The sequence below is a fragment of the Bombina bombina genome, unplaced genomic scaffold (genome assembly GCF_027579735.1).
Source record: "Bombina bombina isolate aBomBom1 unplaced genomic scaffold, aBomBom1.pri scaffold_575, whole genome shotgun sequence".
NCBI classification, from domain to species: domain Eukaryota; kingdom Metazoa; phylum Chordata; class Amphibia; order Anura; family Bombinatoridae; genus Bombina; species Bombina bombina.
In genome coordinates, this window is record NW_026512818.1 from 1 (window position 1) to 27,863 (window position 27,863).

General features: G+C 39.0%; 1 protein-coding gene across 1 annotated transcript in view; it reads right to left on the reverse strand.

The window, feature by feature from the left end:
* Positions 1-1,371: 1,371 nt before the first annotated feature.
* Positions 1,372-27,863, reverse strand: part of LOC128644543 (3-hydroxyisobutyryl-CoA hydrolase, mitochondrial-like) — a 215,400-nt gene continuing 188,908 nt past the window's right edge. The window contains exons 10-11 of the mRNA XM_053697120.1: positions 1,823-1,925; positions 1,372-1,613 (exon numbers count right to left, since the gene is read on the reverse strand). Of these exons, the coding sequence (XP_053553095.1) occupies positions 1,372-1,613; positions 1,823-1,925 (345 nt within the window). The remainder of the gene's footprint in view (positions 1,614-1,822; positions 1,926-27,863) is intronic.

Sequence of the window (27,863 nt, forward strand, 5' to 3'; positions counted from 1 at the left end):
GACTTAGCCAAAAACTGCAATTTCTTTTGTGCACACTGCTCAAAAAAAATTAAAGGGAACATTGTATGCAGAGTAAAATATAAAAAAGAAAAGGACATTTTTAGAAATGATTATAATCATAATTTGCATTATATTGATTGCAGCCTTTTATTACGGTGAATAAGCCTTTGTGTTATTCAAAATGATGTATTTCTAACTTATCATTAATTTAATCAATACATTTGTGTGTATATCCAATTCTAGATCCACAATTTACATTCAACAGCATTCAGGTTGTGGACACGAGAGAAACCAATAGGGTGTCAATAGAAGTTGATCTTTTTTTTTTAATTATAGTACTGCAAGAGGAAATAGGTAAATTGCTTATTCATGTCTATTAACTGTTAACAGTACTTGAGAACAACAAATCCTATTAACCCATTGACCCAACCCAATTTACATTTCACAATTTTCTTCAAAAACTTACCTTAGAATCCTGACAGCCGCAAGCCCTCTTCGCGGGTCCAAAATTACGAATCTGGCTTCCTCCAATCACGGCATTGCATCAGGCCTTGATCCACCCGGGGGGAAACCTGTGATTGGAGGAAGCCGGATTTGTCATTTCTGACGTAAGAAGAGGCTTCCGATGGCCGGGGGAATCGCTGGAGCAGCTTTCAGGATTAAAAGGTAAGCTTTTGAAGAAAAGGAGTGAAATGTCAATTTTGATGAATTAAAGTGCCCTTGTTTTCAATAGGTTTATTAAAAACCGGGCACTAATTCATCCAAATTGACCTTCACTTTAACTCTGCTGGGTCTGCTGAAAAGTGTCCTATAGTGTGGAAAAAATACTTAATCACCAATATGGCAGTGCATAGTATGAAGGAGTTAAGCCAATCTGAATCAGTAAAGGGTTAAACAAGAGAATGGTTTTGAAGAGAGCTGTTGGAACAGAAGGAAAAACAATAGCATAGCGAGCAGTACACCATTCTATTGTAGTTGTGCCCAGCAATTTAAAGGGCTACTAAACCCCTTTTATTTATGATTCAGATAGAGCCTGCAACTTTCTAATTTACTCCTATTATACATTTTCTTCATTCTCTTGCTATCTTTATTTGAAAAAGCAGGAATGTAAGGTTTGGAGCCGGCCCATTTTTGGTTTAGCACCTGGGTAGCGCTTGCTGATTGATGGCTAAAAGTAACTAGCAATCAGCAAGCGCTATCCAGAATGCTGAACCAAAAGTTGGGCCGGCTCCAAAGCTTACATTCCTGTTTAAAAAAAAAAAAAATTGATAATAGGAGTAAATTAGAAAGTTTCTTAAATTGCATTCTCTATCTGAATCAATCTGAAGAAAGAATTTGGGTTTAGTGTCCCTTTAACCTGCATTGTTGTCACTATAACAATCTTCTAGAATCTTCACTGATAGCTTTAGTGACTAAGCTTTGCTGTATGTTCTGCTTGTAATTGATATAATTCATGGCGTTTCCTGGGCAGAGCTTTTCTTCCTGGCAAGTGGTGCCTTGGTTATCCAGCTTAATATAATGAAATTGCTCCTTGCAGTGCTCTGCGTCCTTTTTAAATGTGCCACGTGCACTAACAATGTCACTGATTTTCAGCCACAGGGCTCTTTTCCTGGCTGTTGGGGGTCTGTTTTACACCAGAACCACACAGCTACTTGTATACGTCAGATCATTTATTAACTTTTTTTTTTAAACAGATTTAACCTCTGAATGCTGGACTTTTGTAAATTAAATATTTTCTTTGCTCTACAGCAGCTTCAGATTATACTGTATTTACAACTGGGTTCTGGCTATGCTCTTCAGTAACAGTGAACATAAAACAGACATATAGAACTAAATGTAAAAATGCATAGATTTCCTTTGCAGTACCTGTTTATCTTGTCCAGGTGTTCTGCTAGTACAAACGGCTTATCCACACCATCATCACTCTGTGTAAAAAGAAATTGGAGAACTGTTAAATCTCTATGCTAAAGTGATGCATGCACTCCTTACAATAATTATTCATATTTTTAAACATATAGGAAACTTCTATTGTTTAAAGTTAACTACGTTATGATTTAACCGTTACAGTACATAAGTAACATAACTGTGTGTAGTATATGACACTAATTCAGTCCCTCACAACTACACAAACAGTACATAAGTAACATCATGTGTGTAGTATGTGACACTAATTCAGTCCCTCACAACTACACAAACAGTAGATAAGTAACATAACTGTGTGTAGCATGTGACACTAATTCAGTCCCTCACAACTACACAAACAGTACATAAGTAACATCATGTGTGTAGTATGTGACACTAATTCAGTCCCTCACAACTACACAAACAGTACATAAGTAACATCATTGTGTGTAGTATGTGACACTAATTCAGTCCCTCACAACTACACAAACAGTACATAAGTAACATCACTGTGTGTACCATGTGACACAAATTCAGTCCCTCACAATTACATAAACAGTAGATAAGTAACATCACTGTGTGTAGCATATGACACTAATTCAGTCCCTCACAACTACACAAACAGTAGATAAGTAACATAACTGTGTGTAGTATATGACACTAATTCAGTCCCTCACAACTACACAAACAGTACATAAGTAACATCACTGTGTGTATATGACACTAATTCAGTCCCTCACAACTACACAAACAGTACATAAGTAACATCACTGTGTGTAGTATGTGACACTAATTCAGTCCCTCACAACTACACAAACAGTACATAAGTAACATCACTGTGTGTACCATGTGACACTAATTCAGTCCCTCACAATTACATAAACAGTAGATAAGTAACATCACCGTGTGTAGCATATGACACTAATTCAGTCCCTCACAACTACACAAACAGTAGATAAGTAACATAACTGTGTGTAGCATGTGACACTAATTCAGTCCCTCACAACTACACAAACAGTACATAAGTAACATCACTGTGTGTACTATGTGACACTAATTCAGTCCCTCACAAATTACATAAACAGTAGATAAGTAACATCACTGTGTGTAGCATATGACACTAATTCAGTCCCTCACAACTACACAAACAGTAGATAAGTAACATAACTGTGTGTAGCATGTGACACTAATTCAGTCCCTCACAACTACACAAACAGTACATAAGTAACATCACTGTGTGTAGCATGTTACACTAATTCAGTCCCTCACAATTACACAAACAGTAGATAAGTAACATAACTGTGTGTAGCATGTGACACTAATTCAGTCCCTCACAACTACACAAACAGTACATAAGTAACATCACTGTGTGTAGTATATGACACTAATTCAGTCCTTCACAATACACAAACAGTACATAAGTAACATCATGTGTGTAGTATATGACACTAATTCAGTCCCTCACAACTACACAAACAGTACATAAGTAACATCAGTGTGTAGTATATGACACTAATTCAGTCCCTCACAACTACACAAACAGTACATAAGTAGCATCACTGTGTGTAGCATGTGACACTAATTCAGTCCCTCACAACTACACAAACAGTACATAAGTAACATAACTGTGTAGCATGTGACACAAATTCAGTCACTCACAACTACACAAACAGTACATAAGTAACATCAGTGTGTAGCATGTGACACAAATTCAGTCACTCACAACTACACAAACAGTACATAAGTAACATCACTGTGTGTAGCATGTGACACTAATTCAGTCCCTCACACTACACAAACAGTACATAAGTAACATCATTGTGTGTAGTATATGACACTAATTCAGTCCCTGACAACTACACAAACAGTACATAAGTAACATCACTGTGTGTAGCATATGACACTAATTCAGTCCCTCACAACTACACAAACAGTACATAAGTAACATAACTGTGTGTAGCATGTGACACTAATTCAGTCACCCACAACTACACAAACAGTAAATAAGTAACATCACTGTGTGTAGTATGTGACACTATTTCAGTCCCTCACAACTACACAAACAGTACATAAGTAACATAATGTGTGTAGTATATGACACTAATTCAGTCCCTCACAACTACACAAACAGTACATAAGTAACATCACTGTGTGTAGCATGTTACACTAATTCAGTCGCTCACAATTACACAAACAGTAGATAAGTAACATAACTGTGTTTAGCATGTGACACTAATTCAGTCACTCACAACTACACAAACAGTAAATAAGTAACATCACTGTGTGTAGTATGTGACACTAATTCAGTCCCTCACAACTACACAAACAGTACATAAGTAACATCATGTGTGTAGTATGACACTAATTCAGTCCCTCACAACTACACAAACAGTACATAAGTAACATCACTGTGTGTAGCATGACACTAATTCAGTCCCTCACAACTACACAAACCGTACATAAGTAACATCACTGTGTGTAGCATGTGACACTAATTCAGTCCCTCACAACTACACAAACAATACATAAGTAACATCAATGTGTGTAGCATGTGACACTAATTCAGTCCCTCACAACTACACAAACAGTACATAAGTAACATCACTGTGTGTAGTATGTGACACTAATTCAGTCCCTCACAACTACACAAACAGTACATAAGTAACATCACTGTGTGTAGCATGTGACACTAATTCAGTCCCTCACAACTACACAAACAGTAAATAAGTAATATCACTGTGTGTAGCATATGACACTAATTCAGTCCCTCACAACTACACAAACAGTACATAAGTAACATCACTATGTGTAGTATATGACACTAATTCATCCCTCACAACTACACAAACAGTACATAAGTAACATCACTGTGTGTAGCATGTGACATTAATTCAGTCCCTCACAACTAAAAAAACAGTACATAAGTAACATCACTGTGTGTAGCATGTGACACTAATTCAGTAACTCAGAACTACACAAACAGTACATAAGAAACATCATGTGTGTAAGTATATGACACTAATTCAGTCCCTCACAACTACACAAACAGTACATAAGTTAACATCACTGTGTGTAGCATGTGACACTATATTCAGTCCCCTCACAACTACACAAAACAGTACATAAGTAACATCACTGTGTGTAGCATATGAAACTAATTCAGTCCCCTCACAACGTACACAAACAGTACATAAGTAACATCACTGTGTATAGCATGTGACACTAATTCATCCCTCACAAACTAAAAAACAGTACAAAAGTAACATCACTGTGTGTAGCATGTGACACTAATTCAGTCCCTCACAACTACACAAACAGTACATAGTAACATCACTGTGTGTAGTATGTGACACTAATTCAGCTCCCTCACAACTACACAAACAGTACATAAGTAACATCACTGTGTGTAGTATGTGACACTAATTCAGTCCCTCACAACTACACAAACAGTACATAAGTACCATCACTGTGTGTAGTATGTGACACTAATCAGTCCCTCACAACTACACAAACAGTACATAAGTAACATCACTGTGTGTAGTATGTGACACTATTCAGTCCCTAAACAACTACACAAACAGTACATAAGTAACATCACTGTGTGTAGCATGTGACACTAATTCAGTCCCCTCACAACTAAAAAAACAGTACATAAGTAACATCACTGTGTGTAGTATGTGACACTAATTCAGTCCCTCACAACTACACAAACAGTACATAAGTGACATCACTGTGTGTAGTATATGACACTAATTCAGTCCCTCACAACTACACAAACAATACATAAGTAACATCATTGTGTGTAGCATGTGACACTATTCAGTCCCTCACAACTACACAAACAGTACATAAGTAACATCATTGTGTGTAGCATGTGACACTAATTCAGGTCCCCACAACTTACACAAACAATACATAAGTAACATCATTGTGTGTAGCATGTGACACTAATTCAGTCCCTCACAACTACACAAACAGTACATAAGTAACATCATGTGTGTACTATATGACACTAATTCAGTCCCTCACAACACACAAACAGTACATAAGTAACATCACTGTGGTGTAGTATATGACACTAATTCAGTCCCTCACAACTACACAAACAGTACATAAGTAACATCAACTGTGTGTAGCATGTGACACTAATTCAGTCCCTCACACTACACAAACAGTACATAAGTAACATCACTGTGTGTAGCATGTGACACTAATTCAGTCCCTCACAATTATACAACAGTAGATAAGTAACATAACTGTGTGTAGCATGTGACACTATTCAGTCCCTCACAATTACGCAAACAGTACATAAGTAACATCATGTGTGTAGTATATGACACTAATTCAGTCCCTCACAACATACACAAACAGTACATAAGATAACATCATGTGTGTAAGTATATGACACTAATTCAGTCCCTGACAACTACACAAACAGTACATAAGTAACATCACTGTTGTGTAGTATATGACACTAATTCAGCTCCCTCACAACTACACAAACAGTACATAAGTACATCACTGGTGTGTAGTATATGACACTAATTCAGTCCCTCAACACTACACAAACAGTACATAAGTAACATCAACTGTGTGTAGCATATGACACTAATTCATTCCCTCACAACTACACAAACAGTACATAAGTAACATCACTGTGTTGTAGTATATGACACTAATTCAGTCCCTCACAACTACACAAACAGTACATAAGTAACATCACTGTGTGTAGCATGTGACACTATTCAGTCCCTCACAACTAAAAAAACAGTACATAAGTAACATCACTGTGTGTAGTATATGACACTAATTCAGTCCCTCACAACTACACAAACAGTACATAAGTAACATCACTGTGTGTAGCATGTGACACTAATTCAGTCCCTCACAACTACACAAACAGTACATAAGTAACATCACTGTGTGTAGTATATGACACTAATTCAGTCCCTCACAACTACACAAACAGTACATAAGTAACATCACTGTGTGTAGCATGTGACACTAATTCAGTCCTCACAAACTACACAAAACAGTACATAAGTAACATCACTGTGTGTAGCATGTGACAATAATTCAGTCCCTCACAACTAAAAAAACAGTACATAAGTAACATCACTGTGTGTAGTATATGACACTAATGCAGTCCCTGACAACTACACAAACAGTACATAAGTAACATCACTGTGTGTAGCATATGACACTAATTCAGTCACTCACAACTACACAAACAGTACATAAGTAACATCACTGTGTGTAGCATATGACACTAATTCAGTCCCTCACAACTACACAAACAGTACATAAGTAACATCACTGTGTGTAGCATGTGACACTAATTCAGTCCCTCACAACTACACAAACAGTACATAAGTAACATCACTGTGTGTAGCATGTGACACTAATTCAGTCCCTCACAACTACACAAACAGTACATAAGTAACATCACTGTGTGTAGCATATGACACTAATTCAGTCCCTCACAACTACACAAACAGTACATAAGTAACAATCACTGTGTGTAGCATGTGACACTAATTCAGTCCCTCACAACTACACAAACAGTACATAAGTAACATCACTGTGTGTAGTATATGACACTAATTCAGTCCATCACAAACTACACAAACAATACATAAGTAACATCACTGTGTGTAGCATATGACACTAATTCAGTCCCTCACAACTACACAAACAGTACATAAGTAACATCATGTATGTAGCATGCGACACTAATCAGTCCCTCACAACTACACAAACAATACATATGTAACATCACTGTGTGTAGCATGTGACACTAATTCAGTCCCTCACAACTACACAAACAGTACATAAGTAACATCACTGTGTGTAGTATATGACACTAATTCAGTCCCTCACAACTACACAAACAGTACATAAGTAACATCACTGTGTGTAGCATATGACACTAATTCAGTCCCTCACAATTACACAAACAGTAGATAAGTAACATAACTGTGTGTAGCATGTGACACTAATTCAGTCCCTCACAACTAAACAAACAGTACATAAGTAACATCACTGTGTGTAGCATATGACACTAATTCAGTCCCTCACAACTACACAAACAGTAGATAAGTAACATAACTGTGTGTAGCATGTGACACTAATTCCAGTCCCTCACAACTACACAAACAGTACATAAGTAACATCACTGTGTGTACCATGTGACACTAATTCAGTCCCTCACAAATTACATAAACAGTAGATAAGTAACATCACTGTGTGTAGCATATGACACTAATTCAGTCCCTCACAACTACACAAACAGTAGAATAAGTAACATAACTGTGTGTAGCATGTGACACTAATTCAGTCCCTCACAACTACACAAACAGTACATAAGTAACATCACTGTGTGTAGCATGTTACACTAATTCAGTCCCTCACAATTACACAAACAGTAGATAAGTAACATAACTGTGTGTAGCATGTGACACTAATTCAGTCCCTCACAACTACACAAACAGTACATAAGTAACATCACTGTGTGTAGTATATGACACTAATTCAGTCCTTCACAAATACACAAACAGTACATAAGTAACATCATGTGTGTAGTATATGACACTAATTCAGTCCCTCACAACTACACAAACAGTACATAAGTAACATCATGTGTGTAGTATATGACACTAATTCAGTCCCTCACAACTACACAAACAGTACATAAGTAGCATCACTGTGTGTAGCATGTGACACTAATTCAGTCCCTCACAACTACACAAACAGTACATAAGTAACATAACTGTGTGTAGCATGTGACACAAATTCAGTCACTCACAACTACACAAATAGTACATAAGTAACATCAGTGTGTAGCATGTGACACAAATTCAGTCACTCACAACTACACAAACAGTACATAAGTAACATCACTGTGTGTAGCATGTGACACTAATTCAGTCCCTCACAACTACACAAACAGTACATAAGTAACATCATTGTGTGTAGTATATGACACTAATTCAGTCCCTGACAACTACACAAACAGTACATAAGTAACATCACTGTGTGTAGCATATGACACTAATTCAGTCCCTCACAACTACACAAACAGTACATAAGTAACATAACTGGTGTAGCATGGTGACACTAATTCAGTCACCCACAACTACACAAACAGTAAATAAGTAACATCACTGTGTGTAGTATGTGACACTATATTCAGTCCTCACAACTACACAAACAGTACATAAGTATCATAATGTGTGTAGTTATACACTAATTTCAGTCCCTGCACAACTACAGCAAACAGTACATAAGTAACATCACTGTGTGTAGCATTTTACACTAATTCAGAGTCGCTCACAATTACACAAACAGTAGATAAGTAACATAACTGTGTTAGCATGTGACACTAAGTTCAGTCCACTCACAACTACACAAACAGTAAATAAGTAACATCACTGTGTGTAGTATGTGACACTAATTCAGTCCCTCACACTACACAAACAGTACATAAGTAACATCATGTGTGTAGTATATTGACACTAATTCAGTCCCTCACAACTACACAAACAGTACATAAGTAACATCACTGTGTGTAGCATGACACTAATTCAGGTCCCTCACAACTACACAAACCGTACATAAGTAACATCACTGTGTGTAGCATGTGACACTAAATTCAGCTCCCTCACAACTACACAAACAATACATAAGTAACATCAATGTGTGTAGCATGTGACACTAATTCAGTCCCTCACAACTACACAAACAGTACATAAGTAACATCACTGTGTGTAGCATTTGACACTAATTCAGTCCCTCACAACTACACAAACAGTACATAAGTAACATCACTGTGTGTAGCATGTGGACACTAATTCAGTCCCTCACAACTACACAAACAGTAAATAAGTAATATCACTGTGTGTAGCATATGACACTAATTCAGTCCCTCACAACTACACAAACAGTACATAAGTAACATCACTATGTGTAGTATATGACACTAATTCAGTCCCTCACACTACACAAACAGTACATAAGTAACATCACTGTGTGTAGCATGTGACATTAATTCAGTCCCTCACAACTAAAAAAACAGTACATAAGTAACATCACTGTGTGTAGCATGTGACACTAATTCAGTAACTCAGAACTACACAAACAGTACATAAGAAACATCATGTGTGTAAGTTTATGACACTAATTCAGTCCCTCACAACTACACAAACAGTACATAAGTAACATCACTGTGTGTAGCATGGTGACACTAATTCAGTCCCTCACAACTACACAAACAGTACATAAGTAACATCACTGGGTGTAGCATATGAAACTAATTCAGGTCCCCTCACAACTACACAAACAGTACATAAGTAACATCACTGTGTATAGCATGTGACACTAATTCAGTCCCTCACAACTATAAAAAACAGTACATAAGTAACATCACTGTGTGTAGCATGTGGACACTAATTCAGTCCCTCACAACTACACAAACAGTACATAAGTAACATCACTGTGTGTAGTATGTGACACTAATTCAGTCCCTCACAACTACACAAACAGTACATAAGTAACATCACTGTGTGTAGTATGTGACACTAAATTCAGTCCCTCACAACTACACAAACAGTACATAAGTAACATCACTGTGTGTAGTATGTGACACTAATTCAGTCCCTCACAACTAACAAACAGTACATAAGTAACATCACTGTGTGTAGTATGTGACACTAATTCAGTCCTAACAACTACACAAACAGTACATAAGTAACATCACTGTGTGTAGCATGTGACACTAATTCAGTCCCTCACAACTAAAAAAACAGTACATAAGTAACATCACTGTGTGTAGTATGTGACACTAATTCAGTCCCTCACAACTACACAAACAGTACATAAGTGACATCACTGTGTGTAGTATGACACTAATTCAGTCCCTCACAACTACACAAACAATACATAAGTAACATCATTGTGTAGCATGTGACACTAATTCAGTCCCTCACAACTACACAAACAGTACATAAGTAACATCATGTGTGTAGCATGTGACACTAATTCAGTCCCTCACAACTACACAAACAATACATAAGTAACATCATGTGTGTAGCATGTGACACTAATTCAGTCCCTCACAACTACACAAACAGTACATAAGTAACATCATGTGTGTACTATATGACACTAATTCAGTCCCTCACAACTACACAAACAGTACATAAGTAACATCACTGTGTGTAGTATATGACACTAATTCAGTCCCTCACAACTACACAAACAGTACATAAGTAACATCACTGTGTGTAGCATGTGACACTAATTCAGTCCCTCACAACTACACAAACAGTACATAAGTAACATCACTGTGTGTAGCATGTGACACTAATTCAGTCCCTCACAATTATACAAACAGTAGATAAGTAACATAACTGTGTGTAGCATGTGACACTAATTCAGTCCCTCACAATTACGCAAACAGTACATAAGTAACATCATGTGTGGTAGTATATGACACTAATTCAGTCCCTCACAACTACACAAACAGTACATAAGTAACATCATGTGTGTAAGTATATGACACTAATTCAGTCCCCTGACAACTACACAAACAGTACATAAGTAACATCACTGTGTGTAGTATATGACACTAATTCAGTCCCTCACAACTACACAAACAGTACATAAGTAACATCACTGTGTGTAGTATATGACACTAATTCAGTCCCTCACAACTACACAAACAGTACATAAGTAACATCACTGTGTGTAGCATATGACACTAATTCAGTCCCTCACAACTACACAAACAGTACATAAGTAACATCACTGTGTGTAGTATATGACACTAATTCAGTCCCTCACAACTACACAAACAGTACATAAGTAACATCACTGTGTGTAGCATGTGACACTAATTCAGTCCCTCACAACTAAAAAAACAGTACATAAGTAACATCACTGTGTGTAGTATATGGCACTAATTCAGTCCCTCACAACTACACAAACAGTACATAAGTAACATCACTGTGTGTAGCATGTGACACTAATTCAGTCCCTCACAACTACACAAACAGTACATAAGTAACATCACTGTGTGTAGTATATGACACTTAATTCAGTCCCTCACAACTACACAAACAGTACATAAGTTAACACTCACTGTGTGTAGCATGTGACACTAATTCAGTCCCTCACAACTACACAAACAGTACATAAGTAACATCACTGTGTTGTAGCATGTGACAATAATTCAGTCCCTCACAACTAAAAAAACAGTACATAAGTAACATCACTGTGTGTAGTATATGACACTAATGCATCCCTGACAACTACTCAAACAGTACATAAGTAACATCACTGTGTGTAGCAAATGACACTAATTCAGTCACTCACAACTACACAAACAGTACATAAGTAACATCACTGTGTGTAGCATATGACACTAATTCAGGTCCCTCACAACTACACAAACAGTACATAAGTAACATCACTGGTTGTAGCATATGACACTAATTCATCCCTCACAACTACACAAACAGTACATAAGTAACATCACTGTGTGTAGCATGTGACACTAATTCAGTCCCTCACAACTACACAAACAGTACATAAGTAACATCACTGTGTGTAGCATATGACACTAATTCAGTCCCTCACAACTACACAAACAGTACATAAGTAACATCACTGTGTGTAGCATGTGACACTAATTCAGTCCCTCACAACTACACAAACAGTACATAAGTAACATCACTGTGTGTAGTATATGACACTAATTCAGTCCCTCACAACTACACAAACAATACATAAGTAACATCACTGTGTGTAGCATATGACACTAATTCAGTCCCTCTCACAACTACACACAACAGTACATAAGTAACATCATGTATGTAGCATGCGACACTAATTCAGTCCCTCACAACTACACAAACAATACATATGTAACATCACTGTGTGTAGCATGTGACACTAATTCAGTCCCTCACAACTACACAAACAGTACATAAGTAACATCACTGTGTGTAGTATATGACACTAATTCAGTCCCTCACAACTACACAAACAGTACATAAGTAACATCACTGTGTGTAGCATATGACACTAATTCAGTCCCTCACAATTACACAAACAGTAGATAAGTAACATAACTGTGTGTAGCATGTGACACTAATTCAGTCCCTCACAACTAAACAAACAGTACATAAGTAACATCACTGTGTGTAGCATATGACCACTAATTCAGTCCCTCACAATTACACAAACAGTAGATAAGTAACATAACTGTGTGTAGCATGTGACACTAATTCAGGTCCCTCACAACTAAACAAACAGTACATAAGTAGCATCACTGTGTGTAGCATATGACACTAATTCAGTCCCTCACAATTACACAAACAGTAGATAAGGTAACATAACTGTGTGTAGGTATATGACACTATTCAGTCTCTCACAACTACACAAACAGTACATAAGTTACATCACTGTGTGTAGCATGTGAGACTTATTCAGCCCCACACAACTACAAAAATGAAATTTATGCTTACCTGATAAATTTGTTTTATTTCTTGACACAGTAAGTCCACGGATCATCATACTTACTATTGGGAATATCACTCCTGGCCTGCAGGAGAGGCAAAGAGCACCACAGCCAAAACTGTTAAATACCACTCCCCTTACCCACAACCCCCAGTCATTCGACCAAAGGGAAAGGAGAAAGGAAGTAATATAAGGTGCAGAGGTGCCTGAGGTTTATATAAAAATAAACTGTCTGAAATTACAGGGCAGGCAGTGACTCACCGTGTCAAGAAAGAAACAAATTTATCAGTTAAGCATAAATTTCATTTTCTTTCTAACTGACACAGTGAGTCCACTGGATCATCATAATTACTATTAGAAATCAAATACCCAAGCTAGAGGACAAGGATGATAAGGGAGGGACAAGACAGCCTAAACAGAAGGCACCACTGCTTAAAGAACCTTTCTCCCAAAAGAAGCCTCAGCTGAAGCAAAAGTATCAAATTTGGAAAATTTTTGAAAAAGTCTGTAAAGATGACCAAGTGGCAGCCTTGCAAATCTGATCTACAGAAGTACCATTTTTGAAAGCCCAAGTAGAAGAAACAACCCTCGTGGAATGAGCCGTGATTTTCTCAGGAGGCTGCTGACCAGCAGTCTCATATGCCAAGCGAATAACACTCCTCAACCAACAAGAAAGAGAAGTAGCCATAGCTTTCTGACCTTTACGTTTTCCACAAAAAACAACAAACAAAGAAGAAGACTGTCGAAAATGCTTAGTCGCCTGCAAATAATATTTCAATGCACGAACTACATCCAAGTTGTGCAACAAATGTTCCTTATAAGAAGAAGGATTAGGACACAAAGAAGGAACAACAATGTCTTGATTAATAATTTCTTGATTAATATTCTTATCAGAAACAACCTTGGGAAGAAAACTTAGAGCAGTACAAAATACTACCTTAACAGAATGAAAAATAAGAAAAGGAGACTCACACTGCAGCGCAGAAAGCTCTGAGACTCTTCGAGCTGAAGAGATAGCAACCAAAAAAACAAAACCTTCCAGGTTAACAACTTAATATCCAAAGAATGCATAGGCTCAAACGTGAGCCTGTTGAAGAACTCTCAGAACTAAATTAAGACTCCAAGGAGGAGTCACAAACTTAAACATAGGCCGGATTCTAACCAAAACACTGAACCTCTGGCACATCCGCCAGACGTTTATGTAACAAAATAGATAAAGCAGAAATTTGACCCTTCAGGGTACTAGCAGACAAACCTTTCTCCAGACCCTCCTGGAGAAAAGACAAAATCCTAGGAATCCTAACTCTACTCCAAGAGTAGCCCTTAGATTCCCACCAATACAGATATTTATGCCATATCTTTTAATAAATCCTTCTAGTCACAGGCTTACACGCCTGAATCATAGTCTCAATAACTGAGTCAGAAAAACCACGTTTAGACAGAATCAAGCGTTCAATCTCCAAGCAGTCAGCTTCAGAGAAACGAGATTTGGATGAAGTAAGGGCCCCTGAAGTAGAAGGTCCTTCTTTAACGGAAGACTCCACGGTGGAGACAATGACATCTCCACCAGATCTGCATACTAGATCCTGCGAGGCCAAGCCAGTGCAAATGAGAATCACTGATGCACTCTCTTGTCTGATCCGAGCAATGACCCGAGGAAGAAGGGAAAATGGGGGAAACATGTATGCCAGACTGAACTTCCAAGGAACTGCTAGAGCATCTATTAGTACAGCTTGAGGATCCCTTGACCTCGATCCGTACTTCCGAAGCTTGGCATTGTGATGAGATGCCATAAGATCCAACTCTGTTGACCCCACCTGAGAATCAAACTGGAAAACACCTCCAGATGAAGTTCCCACTCCCCCAGATGAAAAGACTGTCTGCTCAGAAATTCTGCTTCCCAATTGTCCACCCCTGGAATGTGGATTGCAGACAGACAACAATTGTGAGCCTCCGCCCACTGAATAATCCTGGCTACCTCCTTCATTGCCAAAGAACTCTGTGTTCCTTCCTGATGATTGATGTAAGCCACGGACGTTATATTGTCTGACTAAAATCTGATAAACTGGGTTGAAGGCCAACTGAGGCCAGGCCAGAAGAGCATTGAATATTGCCCTCAGCTCTAAGACATTTATAGGAAGAACTGATTCCTCCCGAGTCCACAGACCCTGAGCCTTCCAATGAACCCCAGACAGCTCCCCAACCCAGCAGACTGACATCCGTGGTCACAATAACCCAGGAAGGCCTGCGAAAACAGGTTCCCTGGGAGAGAAGAACCTGAGACAACCACCACGGAAGATAATCTCTTGCAGCCTGATCTAGAACAATCTTTGGAGACAGATCCATATAATTTCCGTTCCACTGTCTCAGCATGCATAACTGCAGAGGTCTGAGATGAAACTGAGCAAACGGAATGATGTCCATAACTGAAACCATTAGACCAATAACCTCCATTCACTGGCCCACTGACAGCCGAGGAGAGGAATGAAGAACAAGACAAGAATTGAACATTTTTGACTTCCTTGCTTCTGTCAAAAAAAAATCTTAATTTCCAAAGCATCTATAATAGTTCCCAAGAATACCACTCTTGTAGCTGGAATCAATGAACTTTTTCCTAAATTCACCTTCCAACCGTGGGAGCGCAGAAAAGACAACAACAACTCCGTGTGGGAGTTTTCTAGTTGAAAAGATGGCGCCTGAACAAGAATGTTGTCCAGTTTAGGAGCTACCGCAACCCCCCTGCAATCTGAGAACTGCCAACAATGCACCCAGAACCTTTGAGAATACCCTGGGAGCTGTTGCAATACCAAAAGGGAAGAGCCACAAACTGAAAATGCTTGTCTAAGAAAGCAAATCTCAGAAACTTGTGATGATCCTTGTGAATAGGAATGTGTAGACACGCAGCTTTCAGATCTACTGTAGTCATGAACTGACCCTCTTGAACCAGAGGAAGAATTGGCCGAATAGTTTCTAACTTGAAAGATGGAACTCTGAGAAATTTGTTTACAAACTTGAGATCTAAGATGGGTCTGAAAGTTCCCTCCTTTTTGAGAATGATAAACAGATTGGAATAAAACCCTAGTCCCTGCTCCTGAACTGGAACAGGAACGATCGTTCCCATGTTGGAAAGATCCTGAACACAACTTAAGAATGCCTCTTTTATTATCTGATTTACAGATAACCTTGACAGATAAAACCTGCCCCTGGGAGGAAAAGTTTTGAACTCCAGCTTGTAACCCTGGGACACAATGTCTACCACCCAGGGATCTGAACATCCCTTACCCAGGCTTGAGCGGGGGCAGACCCTTCATGCTGACTTTGAGTCAGCGGCAGGCTTCTTAGATTGCTTCCCTTTGCTCCAGGACTGATTGGACTTCCAAGAGGGCTTGGACTGATCCTGCTTGGAGGAGGAAGAGGATGACTTACCAGAGAAGTTACGAAAGGAACGAAAATTACTCTGACGACCGTTCTTTTTTATTTCTCCTATCCTGAGGAAGAGAATGACCCTTCCCTCCAGTAATATCAGAAATAATCTCAACCAAACCAGGGTCCAAACAAGGTTTTCCCCCTTGTAAGTAATGGATAAAAGCTTAGATTTAGATGATACATCCACAGACCAAGACTTTAACCATAAAGCCCTGCACGCCAAAACAGCAAAGCTGGAAATTTTTGCTCCCAACTTGATGACCTGTAAAGAAGCATACGCAATAAAAGAATTAGCCAATCTTAAAGCCTGAATTTCCTCCAGAGGAGATTCCTGTTGAATAGAATCAGATAATGCATCAAACCAATATGCAGCCGCACTAGTAATTGTAGCAATACACACAGCAGGTTGCCATTGAAACCCCTGGTGAACAAACATCCTTTTAAGTAAAGCTTCCAATTTCTTATCCATGGGATCCTTAAAGAACAACTATCCTCAATAGGAATAGTGGTCCTTGTAGCTAAAGTGGAAATAGCTCCCTCTACCTTAGGAAGATTCATTAAAAGAGTCCGCAATAGGAAACATCTTCCTAAAAATAGGAGAAGGAGAAAAAGGAATTCCAGGCTTCTCCCATTCCTGTGAAATAATTTCTCAAACACGATCTGGAACAGGGAAAAACTTCCGCCACAGAAGAAACCTCAAAACATTTGTTAAGGTTACTTACCTTCTTGGGAGTAAATATGACCGTCGAATCAGAGTCATCCAAAGTAGCCAAAACCTCCCTGAGTAACAAACTGAGGTGCTCCAGCTTAAATCTGAAAGAAACAACCTCAGAATCAGCCAAAGGAGTCACACTAACTATCAGAGTCTGAAGTTTCACCTTCAGACGCTACTGAAGTATTTTCTTCTCAGTCCTATGGGAAGAAACATTAGACATAACTGCAACAGAATCAGAAATCCTTTTGTGCTTACCCTGCAACACAGGAAAAGCAGACAAAGCCTCAGATACAGCAGAGGATATGGAAGTAGCCATATCCTGCAAAGAAAAACCAACCTGAGACGAAACGCAGGGCACTGCATGTGAAGAAGATAGAGATTAGGGTGAATGGGGAGAAAGCTGTGCTACAGCTTGAACAGGAGACTCTTGAACAACAGACTTCTTAGAAAATGAAGGCTCTGTATCAAAAAGCCTATCCCTATACTGTAAAGTTCTCTCTATACATGAGGAACAGAAAGGGATAGGTGGCTCTACATTAGAATCAAGACATAAAGAACAAGTCACAGCTTGCAAGTCCTCCTGATCCATCTTTAGCACACACAAAAATAAACAGTAAAAATAAAAACGTTACTGTCACTTTAAGAAACAAAACACAGGCCTCTGTGTTCGGGGAATTTATATTTGACTTTTAGTTAAAAAATGTTTAAGGGGAAACTTAATCTCACACATAATTAAAAACGGAGGTTTGTCGGTGTTCAATATTGCCATATATGCAGTATTATAGTATGATAACATTATACCAAGAGATATCTTAACTCCAGTTTATATATATATGTAATAACAATCTTGTTAATTGCTATTTTCTGTTTCACTTTGGCTTTTCATAAGGCAATCCTGTATTGTTTTTGATTTTCAACCTCAATAAAAAATATAAGAAAAAAAAGAAACAAAACAAACATTGTCCAGTGTGAGCAAACCTACATTATACCTATGTACCCCTAATCTGCTGCCCCTAACATCGCCGGTAGCATCTGTAGCAAAACCCCACACCACAGCAGACCTTGCTGAGGCGCTTACCAACCTCCCACAGAACAGAGGAAAGGGAACGTAGCAACAGTCGATCCGGAACTCCAACAGCAACCGCTGCAACATCTCAACGCTTCCCCATAAAGCAGCCGACAAGAAAAACATAGCCCCAGAAATAGCGTGTAACAAACAGCGTGAAGCTAACTCTGTCCATCGTGGCATACACAAAGGAAAGGAAAAGGAGCGCACTAAGTAAAAACACACTGACAAAAGAAATGTTTTCCCCAAGTGTAGGGCAAATAAAAAAATATATCGCAGCAATTACTAACAACCCATAACCCAAAAGGAAGTCATAAAACAAGCGTGCTACTACAAAAAACAAAGAGCCAGAAAAAAGAAAAAAGCGTACTCCTAATAAAGCTAAAAAGCCTAAAATAAACAAACCCTTCTCCAGCAGTGCCCCACAAAAACTGACATACAAAAATCCTGCACACACAGGAAAAACCCAATTAACCTCATAAGTGCCAAAACCTTTCTGAGCCCATCAGAAAAATAAAATTAGCACTTGCCTCCATCACAATCTGCCCAGCAGCAGGGCAGCTCACTAGGTTTGAAAGGCTTCCTTCCTAACATGGACCTGTGGATACAGAAAAAAAGACCAAGTAAACCTACATAGTCTTTTTACCAATAGGGCAGCAAGAAAAACATGGGAGGCACAGACGGGATTATACCCCCAAGTTCCCAAAAGCTTAAAAGCCACCACTGTTCTACTGAAGAGACTAAAGTGGACTACGGCTTAAAAAACCAAAGCAAACCTGCTTTGCTTTAAAAAATAACATACTCTTGAATGAAGAATCAGAGTTGTGGGTAAGGGGAGTGGTATTTAACAGTTTTGGCTGTGGTGTTCTTTGCCTCCTCCTGCAGGCCAGGAGTGATATTCCCAATAGTAATTATGATGATCCGTGGACTCACCGTGTCATTAGAAAGAAAACAGTGCATAAGTAACATCACTGTGTGTAGAATATGACACTAATTTAGTCCCTCACAACTATACAAATAGTACATACGTAAAATTACTGTGTGCAGCATATGACACTAAGGGCCAGATTATGAATATTTGTGCTCCACTCAGTAATACCAACGCATTGCCGAAAGCCAAGCGCTCACAAGAATGCACTTCCATAGGCTCCAATGGGAGCATTGTTTTCATGCCGGCAGCCACAGTAAACTACCTAGCGCAGCGGGCAAATTGGGCAGCAACAAATTAATATATATGTATATGCTTAAATACATATATATTTATGTGTTTAACCCCTTATAACTGCGTTGTGCAATTTAAAAATAAATAAATAAAAATGGTCAGATATATATCTTATGGTACTGTACTGTTCTTTTTTATTTTGGGGGCAGTTGGAGCAAATTTTTAGTTTTAACCAGAGGTCAGACCTCTGGCTAATTATGCTTACTGCAAAGTCATAACACGAGCTTGCAGTCACATTAACCAGCCACTTGTAATGAATGGTTATTTAACGTGCACAAGTAAACAGTGGTCAAGTCGAGAGGGAACGCATGGAATGGAGTTCCTGCACTATTTTTTTTTAGGAGGAATTAAGTTCCCTCTGGACAGAGAACAGAAAATCTTCAGTAACGCTTCCTATAATACACTAAATGCAAGCCTGTCAGCGGTCCTGCTGTGTAATCAACTCACAATGTGTGGTTTGCCCTGGGGTTATTTAGCTCCCCTCAGCAGAAATAGGACGATTGCACCTTAAGTGGGCGAGACAGCAGAGGAGTCTTAGGCCCAAAGGCAAACATTCAACTGTTCACTGGATTTAATTTGCTTTCCTTAACCAACGTGTTTAGATTATATACATATAAATACAGTGTGTGTGTGTGTATATAAAACAATATTAATTGTGAGGGGGGTTGGAAGTCTTGGGGAGTTTGCACACTTTTTTTTTTAGGACTTGACCCCTGCTTGTAAACGTACAAATTTGCCCTTTACGCGCGCACGTTAAGATAGCGCCTCACTTGCAATCTAGCACTCACTGTTCTAACAATTTTATGAAAAGTGATGTATAGAGGAATAGCCATACTAATTTACATATAAAATTGTGAACAGAATATAAGTTCTTTACTCTATGATTTTGAGAAACAGGTGGGTAATCACCAATTGAACAACATTTGTGCTGTTAGCTGCCATTTACTGAGTCATTAGAAAAGTGTGCAGCAGGGACTTACAGTAAATGCAGCTTTGTGCAAGGTGCTTTAACACAGATGCGCTACAATTACACGTATAAAATGTTCAACCACTATGTGAATAAATCTATTTGAATTTAAAAACAAAACCATTTTCCTGTCTAATTATTTGCACTTTTATCATTAATACAAATAACAGAAGAGCAACAAGGAAGTCTGATTTCTGGAAAAACATTGTGAAGTGTGGCAGTAATTGCTTCTCTAATTCTCAATTACAGGGGCAAAACTACAAGGGGGTGCAGAGGTCGCAGGTGCGACTGGGCCCCTGAGGGTGGGGGCCCAGCTTTAAAAAAAAAAAAAAAAAAAAAAAAAAAAAATTTATATATATATTTTTTTTAATAAAAAACGTTAACCTACCACTGCCTGCACTGATATCATGTGAATGTGACATGACTACAGGGGTCAGTGTTTCTGTTATACCCATTGATGTTTATGTGTGTGTGTATGGTGTGTTTGTGTGTATGTATGTGAGTGTGTGTGTATTTATGCGTGTATGTGTGTGTGTGTGTATGTTTGTGGAACCAGCAAATTACAGACCTTGTTACTACAGCATGGGGGGGCAGGGGGTAAACAGTGTCACTATACAATACCACTATATACAGTATGGGGGGGGTGGACCATGTCGCTGACTACTATGGTCACTTTATAAAGTACTGGGTGGGTAGGGTCAGGCAAGCCATCTCACCGGCAGATTACAGACTGTGTCACTAACTTACTATATACAGTACTGGGGGGTTAAATAGTGTCACTATATATATACAGTAATAGGGGGTCAGACCATCTCACAGACTGTGGGCACAGGGTACCTCCTTTTGCAGACCTGTAATCTGATTCATATTTTTTTCTGTGTTAAATATAAAAAAAAAAAAAAAAAAAAGTATTAAATTCATCTTGTTTTGGAGGGGGGAGGGGTGGTGGGGGGGCCCCTTCTTAGATTCTTGCACCTGGGCCCTGTGGTTTCTAGTTACGCCTCTGCTCAATTATAAGTCCAGTTTTCTCCTCATACTGCCTCTTTCCAGATGTTTCTTTTCAACTTTCTAGTTACTTGTTTCTGTTCTTTTCTTTTTTTGAGTTAAATATTTGTATTATATTTTGTGAAGCGATATTGGCCATATCAAGAACATAAAATATTAGAAATATTTAAGGTGAGTATATTGTACATAATCATCTTTAACAAGTTTGTAGTCTTCACTTATGGATAAATGTTAAAATAGGAAAAATGTGGGAAGGCAGTAAACTAATCTCCAAGAAAAATACCTTTAAATTAAGGAAAATATCTTAGTGGTTTATCCTTGTCAGGATGTAAGCACAACTTAAACATTAATTAGATCATTTTAAATAGACATACAACTCAAACAAGTAGTGCTGAACCCTGTATTAGGTAACAATTACTGCCAAAAAAACGTACATATCCCCATACACACGAATCGTTTATTAAAAAAAACAGCCACACTATGAAAAATACTTAAACCGCAACACTATAAATACTCATAATATTAAGAATATTCAGTGGTGGAAATAAAGATTATCAATATTATTACTGCAGCTGCCTGATTAATAATATAAGCTACACTCCCACACAATAAAAGATTGTTTTCTAATCATTATAGGTAAGGTAAGCGAATTAAAAAGGGAGAGAGAGAGAGAGAGAGAGAGAGAGAGAGAGAGAGAGAGAGAGAGAGAGACTCTCCTGTGGACCCTTGACGCACGTTTCACACTAATGTTTCCTCAGAGGGGGTCTTGATATTATGAGTATTTATAGTGTTAAGGTTTAAAGGGACATTAAATCCAAAAACTGTCTTTCCTTATACAGATAGAAAATACAATTTTATACAACATTCCAATTTACTTCTTTTATCTATTTTGCTTCATTCTTTAGATATCCTTTGTTGAAGAAATAGCACATGGATGAGCCAATCAGACAAGGCATCTATGTGCAGCCGACAATCAGCAGCTACTGAGCCTATCTAGATATGCTTTTCAGCAAAGGATATCAAGAGAATGAAGCACATTAGATAATTGAAGTAAATTACGGCTAGATTTGGAGTTTGGCGTTAGCCGTGAAAACCAGCTTTAGAGGCTCCTAACGCTGGTTTTAGGCTAACTCCGGTATTTGGAGTCACTCAAAAAAGGGTCTAACGCTCACTTTTCAGCCGCAACTTTTCCATACCGCAGATCCCCTTACATCAATTGCGTATCCTATCTTTTCAATGGGATCTTTCTAACTCCGGTATTTAGAGTCGTGTCTGAAGTGAGCGTTAGAAATCTAACGACAAAACTCCAGCCGCAGAAAAAAGTCAGTGGTTAAGAGCTTTTTGGGCTAACGCCGGTTCATAAAGCTCTTAACTACTGTACTCTAAAGTACACTAACACCCATAAACTATCTATGTACCCCTAAACCGAGGCCCCCCCACATCGCCGCCACGCGATTAAATTTTTTTAACCCCTAATCTGCCGACCGCCACCTACGTTATACTTATGTACCCCTAATCTGCTGCCCCTAACACCGCCGACCCCTTTATTATATTTATTAACCCCTAATCTGCCCCCCACAACGTCGCCGCCAGCTACCTACAATAATAAACCCCTAATCTGCCGACCGCAAAGCGCCGCCACCTACATTATAGCTATGTACCCCTAATCTGCTGCCCCTAACACCGCCAACCCCTATATTATATTTATTAACCCCTAATCTGCCCCCCTCAACGTCGCCTCCACCTGCCTACACTTATTAACCCCTAATCTGCCGAGCGGACCGCACCGCTACTATAATAAAGTTATTAACCCCTAATCCGCCTCACTAACCCTATAATAAATAGTATTAACCCCTAATCTGCCCTCCCTAACATCGCCGACACCTAACTTCAAACATTAACCCCTAATCTGCCGACCGGAGCTCACCGCTATTCTAATAAATGTATTAACCCCTAAAGCTAAGTCTAACCCTAACACTAACACCCCCCTAAGTTAAATATAATTTTAATCTTACGAAATAAATTAACTCTTATTAAATAAATTATTCCTATTTAAAGCTAAATACTTACCTGTAAAATAAATCCTAATATAGCTACAATATAAATTATAATTACATTGTAGCTATTTTAGGATTAATATTTATTTTACAGGCAACTTTGTAATTATTTTAACCAGGTACAATAGCTATTAAATAGTTAAGAACTATTTAATAGCTACCTAGTTAAAATAATTACAAAATTACCTGTAAAATAAATCCTAACCTAAGTTACAATTAAACCTAACACTATACTATCATTAAATTAATTAAATAAAATACCTATAATTACCTACAATTAAACCTAACACTACACTATCAATACATTAATTAAATACAATATCTACAAATAACTACAATGAAATAAACTAACTAAAGTACAAAAAATAAAAAAGAACTGTTACAAAAAATAAAAAAATATTTACAAACATAAGAAAAATATTACAACAATTTTAAACTAATTACACCTACTCTAAGCCCCCTAATAAAATAACAAAGACCCCAAAAATAAAAAATGCCCTACCCTATTCTAAATTACTAAAGTTCAAAGCTCTTTTACCTTACCAGCCCTGAACAGGGCTCTTTGCGGGGCATGCACCAAGAACTTCAGCTCTTTTGCCTGTAAAAAAAAAAAAGAATTTATGCTTACCTGATAAATTACTTTTTCCAACGGTGTGTCCGGTCCACGGCGTCATCCTTACTTGTGGGAATATCTCTTCCCCAACAGGAAATGGCAAAGAGTCCCAGCAAAGCTGGCCATATAGTCCCTCCTAGGCTCCGCCCACCCCAGTCTTTCGACCGACGGACAGGAGGAAAAAATAGGAGAAACCACATGGTACCGTGGTGACTGTAGTTAGAGAAAATAATTCATCAGACCAGATTAAAAAACCAGGGCGGGCCGTGGACCGGACACACCGTTGGAGAAAGTAATTTATCAGGTAAGCATAAATTCTGTTTTTTTTTACAGGCAAAAGAGCTGAACTTCTTGGTGCATGAAGTGCAAGAGGATTCACCTAGCAGAGCTGCTATATAGCTCCTCCCCTAACTGCCATTACCAGTCATTCGACCGAAAACATGCAGAGAAAGGAAAACCATAGGGTGCAGTGGTGACTGTAGTTTAATGGAAAAATTACCTGCCTTAAAGTGACAGGGCGGGCCGTGGACTGGATACACTACAAGAGAAATAAATTTATCAGGTAAGCATAAATTATGTTTTCTCTTGTTAAGTGTATCCAGTCCACGGATCATCCATTACTTATGGGATACCAATACCAAAGCTAAAGTACACGGATGACGAGAGGGACAGGCAGGCTCTTTATACGGAAGGAACCACTGCCTGAAGAACCTTTCTCCCAAAAACAGCCTCCGAAGAAGCAAAAGTGTCAAATTTGGAAAATTTGGAAAATGTATGAAGAGAAGACCAAGTTGCAGCCTTGCAAATCTGTTCAACAGAAGCCTCATTCTTAAAGGCCCAAGTGGAAGCCACAGCTCTAGTAGAATGTGCTGTAATTCTTTCAGGAGGCTGCTGTCCAGCAGTCCTCATAGGCTAACCGTATTATGCTACGAAGCCAAAAGGAGAGAGAGGTAGCCGAAGCTTTTTGACCTCTCCTCTGACCAGAATAAACGACAAACAGGGAAGACGTTTGTCGAAAATCCTTAGTTGCCTGTAGATAAAATTTCAGGGCACGGACTACATCTAGATTGTGTAGCAGACGTTCCTTTTTCGAAGAAGGATTAGGACACAAAGATGGAACCACAATCTCTTGATTGATATTCCTGTTAGTGACCACCTTAGGTAGGAACCCAGGTTTAGTACGCAGAACTACCTTGTCTGAATGAAAAATCAGATAAGGAGAATCACAATGTAAGGCAGATAACTCAGAGACTCTTCGAGCCGAGGAAATCGCCATTAAAAACAGAACTTTCCAAGATAACAACTTGATATCAATGGAATGAAGGGGTTCAAACGGAACACCCTGTAAAACATTAAGAACTAAGTTCAAACTCCATGGCGGAGCAACAGTTTTAAACACAGGCTTGATCCTAGCTAAAGCCTGACAAAAAGCTTGAACGTCCGGAACTTCTGACAGACGTTTGTGTAAAAGAATGGACAGAGCTGAAATCTGTCCCTTTAAGGAACTAGCGGATAAACCCTTTTCTAAACCTTCTTGTAGAAAAGACAATATCCTCGGAATCCTAACCTTACTCCATGAGTAACTCTTGGATTCGCACCAATATAAGTATTTGCGCCATATCTTATGGTAAATCTTTCTGGTAACAGGCTTCCTAGCCTGTATTAAGGTATCAATAACTGACTCAGAAAAACCACGTTTTGATAAAATCAAGCGTTCAATTTCCAAGCAGTCAGCTTCAGAGAAATTAGATTTTGATGTTTGAAGGGACCCTGGATCAGAAGGTCCTGTTTCAGAGGTAGCGACCAAGGTGGACAGGATGACATGTCCACTAGATCTGCATACCAAGTCCTGCGTGGCCATGCAGGCGCTATTAGAATCACTGATGCTCTCTCCTGTTTGATTCTGGCAATCAATCGAGGAAGCATCGGGAAGGGTGGAAACACATAAGCCATCCCGAAGGTCCAAGGTGCTGTCAAAGCATCTATCAGAACCGCTCCCGGATCCCTGGATCTGGACCCGTAACGAGGAAGCTTGGCGTTCTGTCAAGACGCCATGAGATCTATCTCTGGTTTGCCCCAACGTCGAAGTATTTAGGCAAAGACCTCCGGATGAAGTTCCCACTCCCCCGGATGAAAAGTCTGACGACTTAAGAAATCCGCCTCCCAGTTCTCCACTCCCGGGATGTGGATTGCTGACAGGTGGCAAGAGTGAGACTCTGCCCAGCGAATTATCTTTGATACTTCCATCATTGCTAGGGAGCTTCTTGTCCCTCCCTGATGGTTGATGTAAGCTACAGTCGTGATGTTGTCCGACTGAAACCTGATGAACCCCCGAGTTGTTAACTGGGGCCAAGCCAGAAGGGCATTGAGAACTGCTCTCAATTCCAGAATGTTTATTGGTAGGAGACTCTCCTCCTGATTCCATTGTCCCTGAGCCTTCAGAGAATTCCAGACAGCGCCCCAACCTAGTAGGCTGGCGTCTGTTGTTACAATTGTCCAGTCCGGCCTGCTGAATGGCATCCCCCTGGACAGATGTGGCCGAGAAAGCCACCATAGAAGAGAATTTCTGGTCTCTTGATCCAGATTCAGAGTAGGGGACAAGTCTGAGTAATCCCCATTCCACTGACTTAGCATGCACAATTGCAGCGGTCTGAGATGTAGGCGTGCAAAGGGTACTATGTCCATTGCTGCTACCATTAAGCCGATCACCTCCATGCATTGAGCTACTGACGGGTGTTGAATGGAATGAAGGACACGGCATGCATTTTGAAGCTTTGTTAACCTGTCTTCTGTCAGGTAAATCTTCATTTCTACAGAATCTATAAGAGTCCCCAAGAAGGGAACTCTTGTGAGTGGAAAGAGAGAACTCTTCTTTTCGTTCACCTTCCATCCATGCGACCTTAGAAATGCCAGTACTAACTCTATATGAGACTTGGCAGTTTGAAAGCTTGAAGCTTGTATCAGAATGTCGTCTAGGTACGGAGCTACCGCAATTCCTCGCGGTCTTAGTACCGCCAGAAGAGCACCCAGAACCTTTGTGAAGATTCTCGGAGCCGTAGCCAATCCGAATGGAAGAGCTACAAACTGGTAATGCCTGTCTAGAAAGGCAAACCTTAGATACCGGTAATGATCTTTGTGAATCGGTATGTGAAGGTAAGCATCCTTTAAATCCACTGTGGTCATGTACTGACCCTTTTGGATCATGGGTAAAATTGTCCGAATAGTCTCCATTTTGAACGATGGAACTCTTAGGAATTTGTTTAGGATCTTTAAATCCAGGATTGGCCTGAAAGTTCCCTCTTTTTTGGGAACCACAAACAGATTTGAGTAAAACCCTTGTCCCTGTTCCGACCGTGGAACTGGATGGATTACT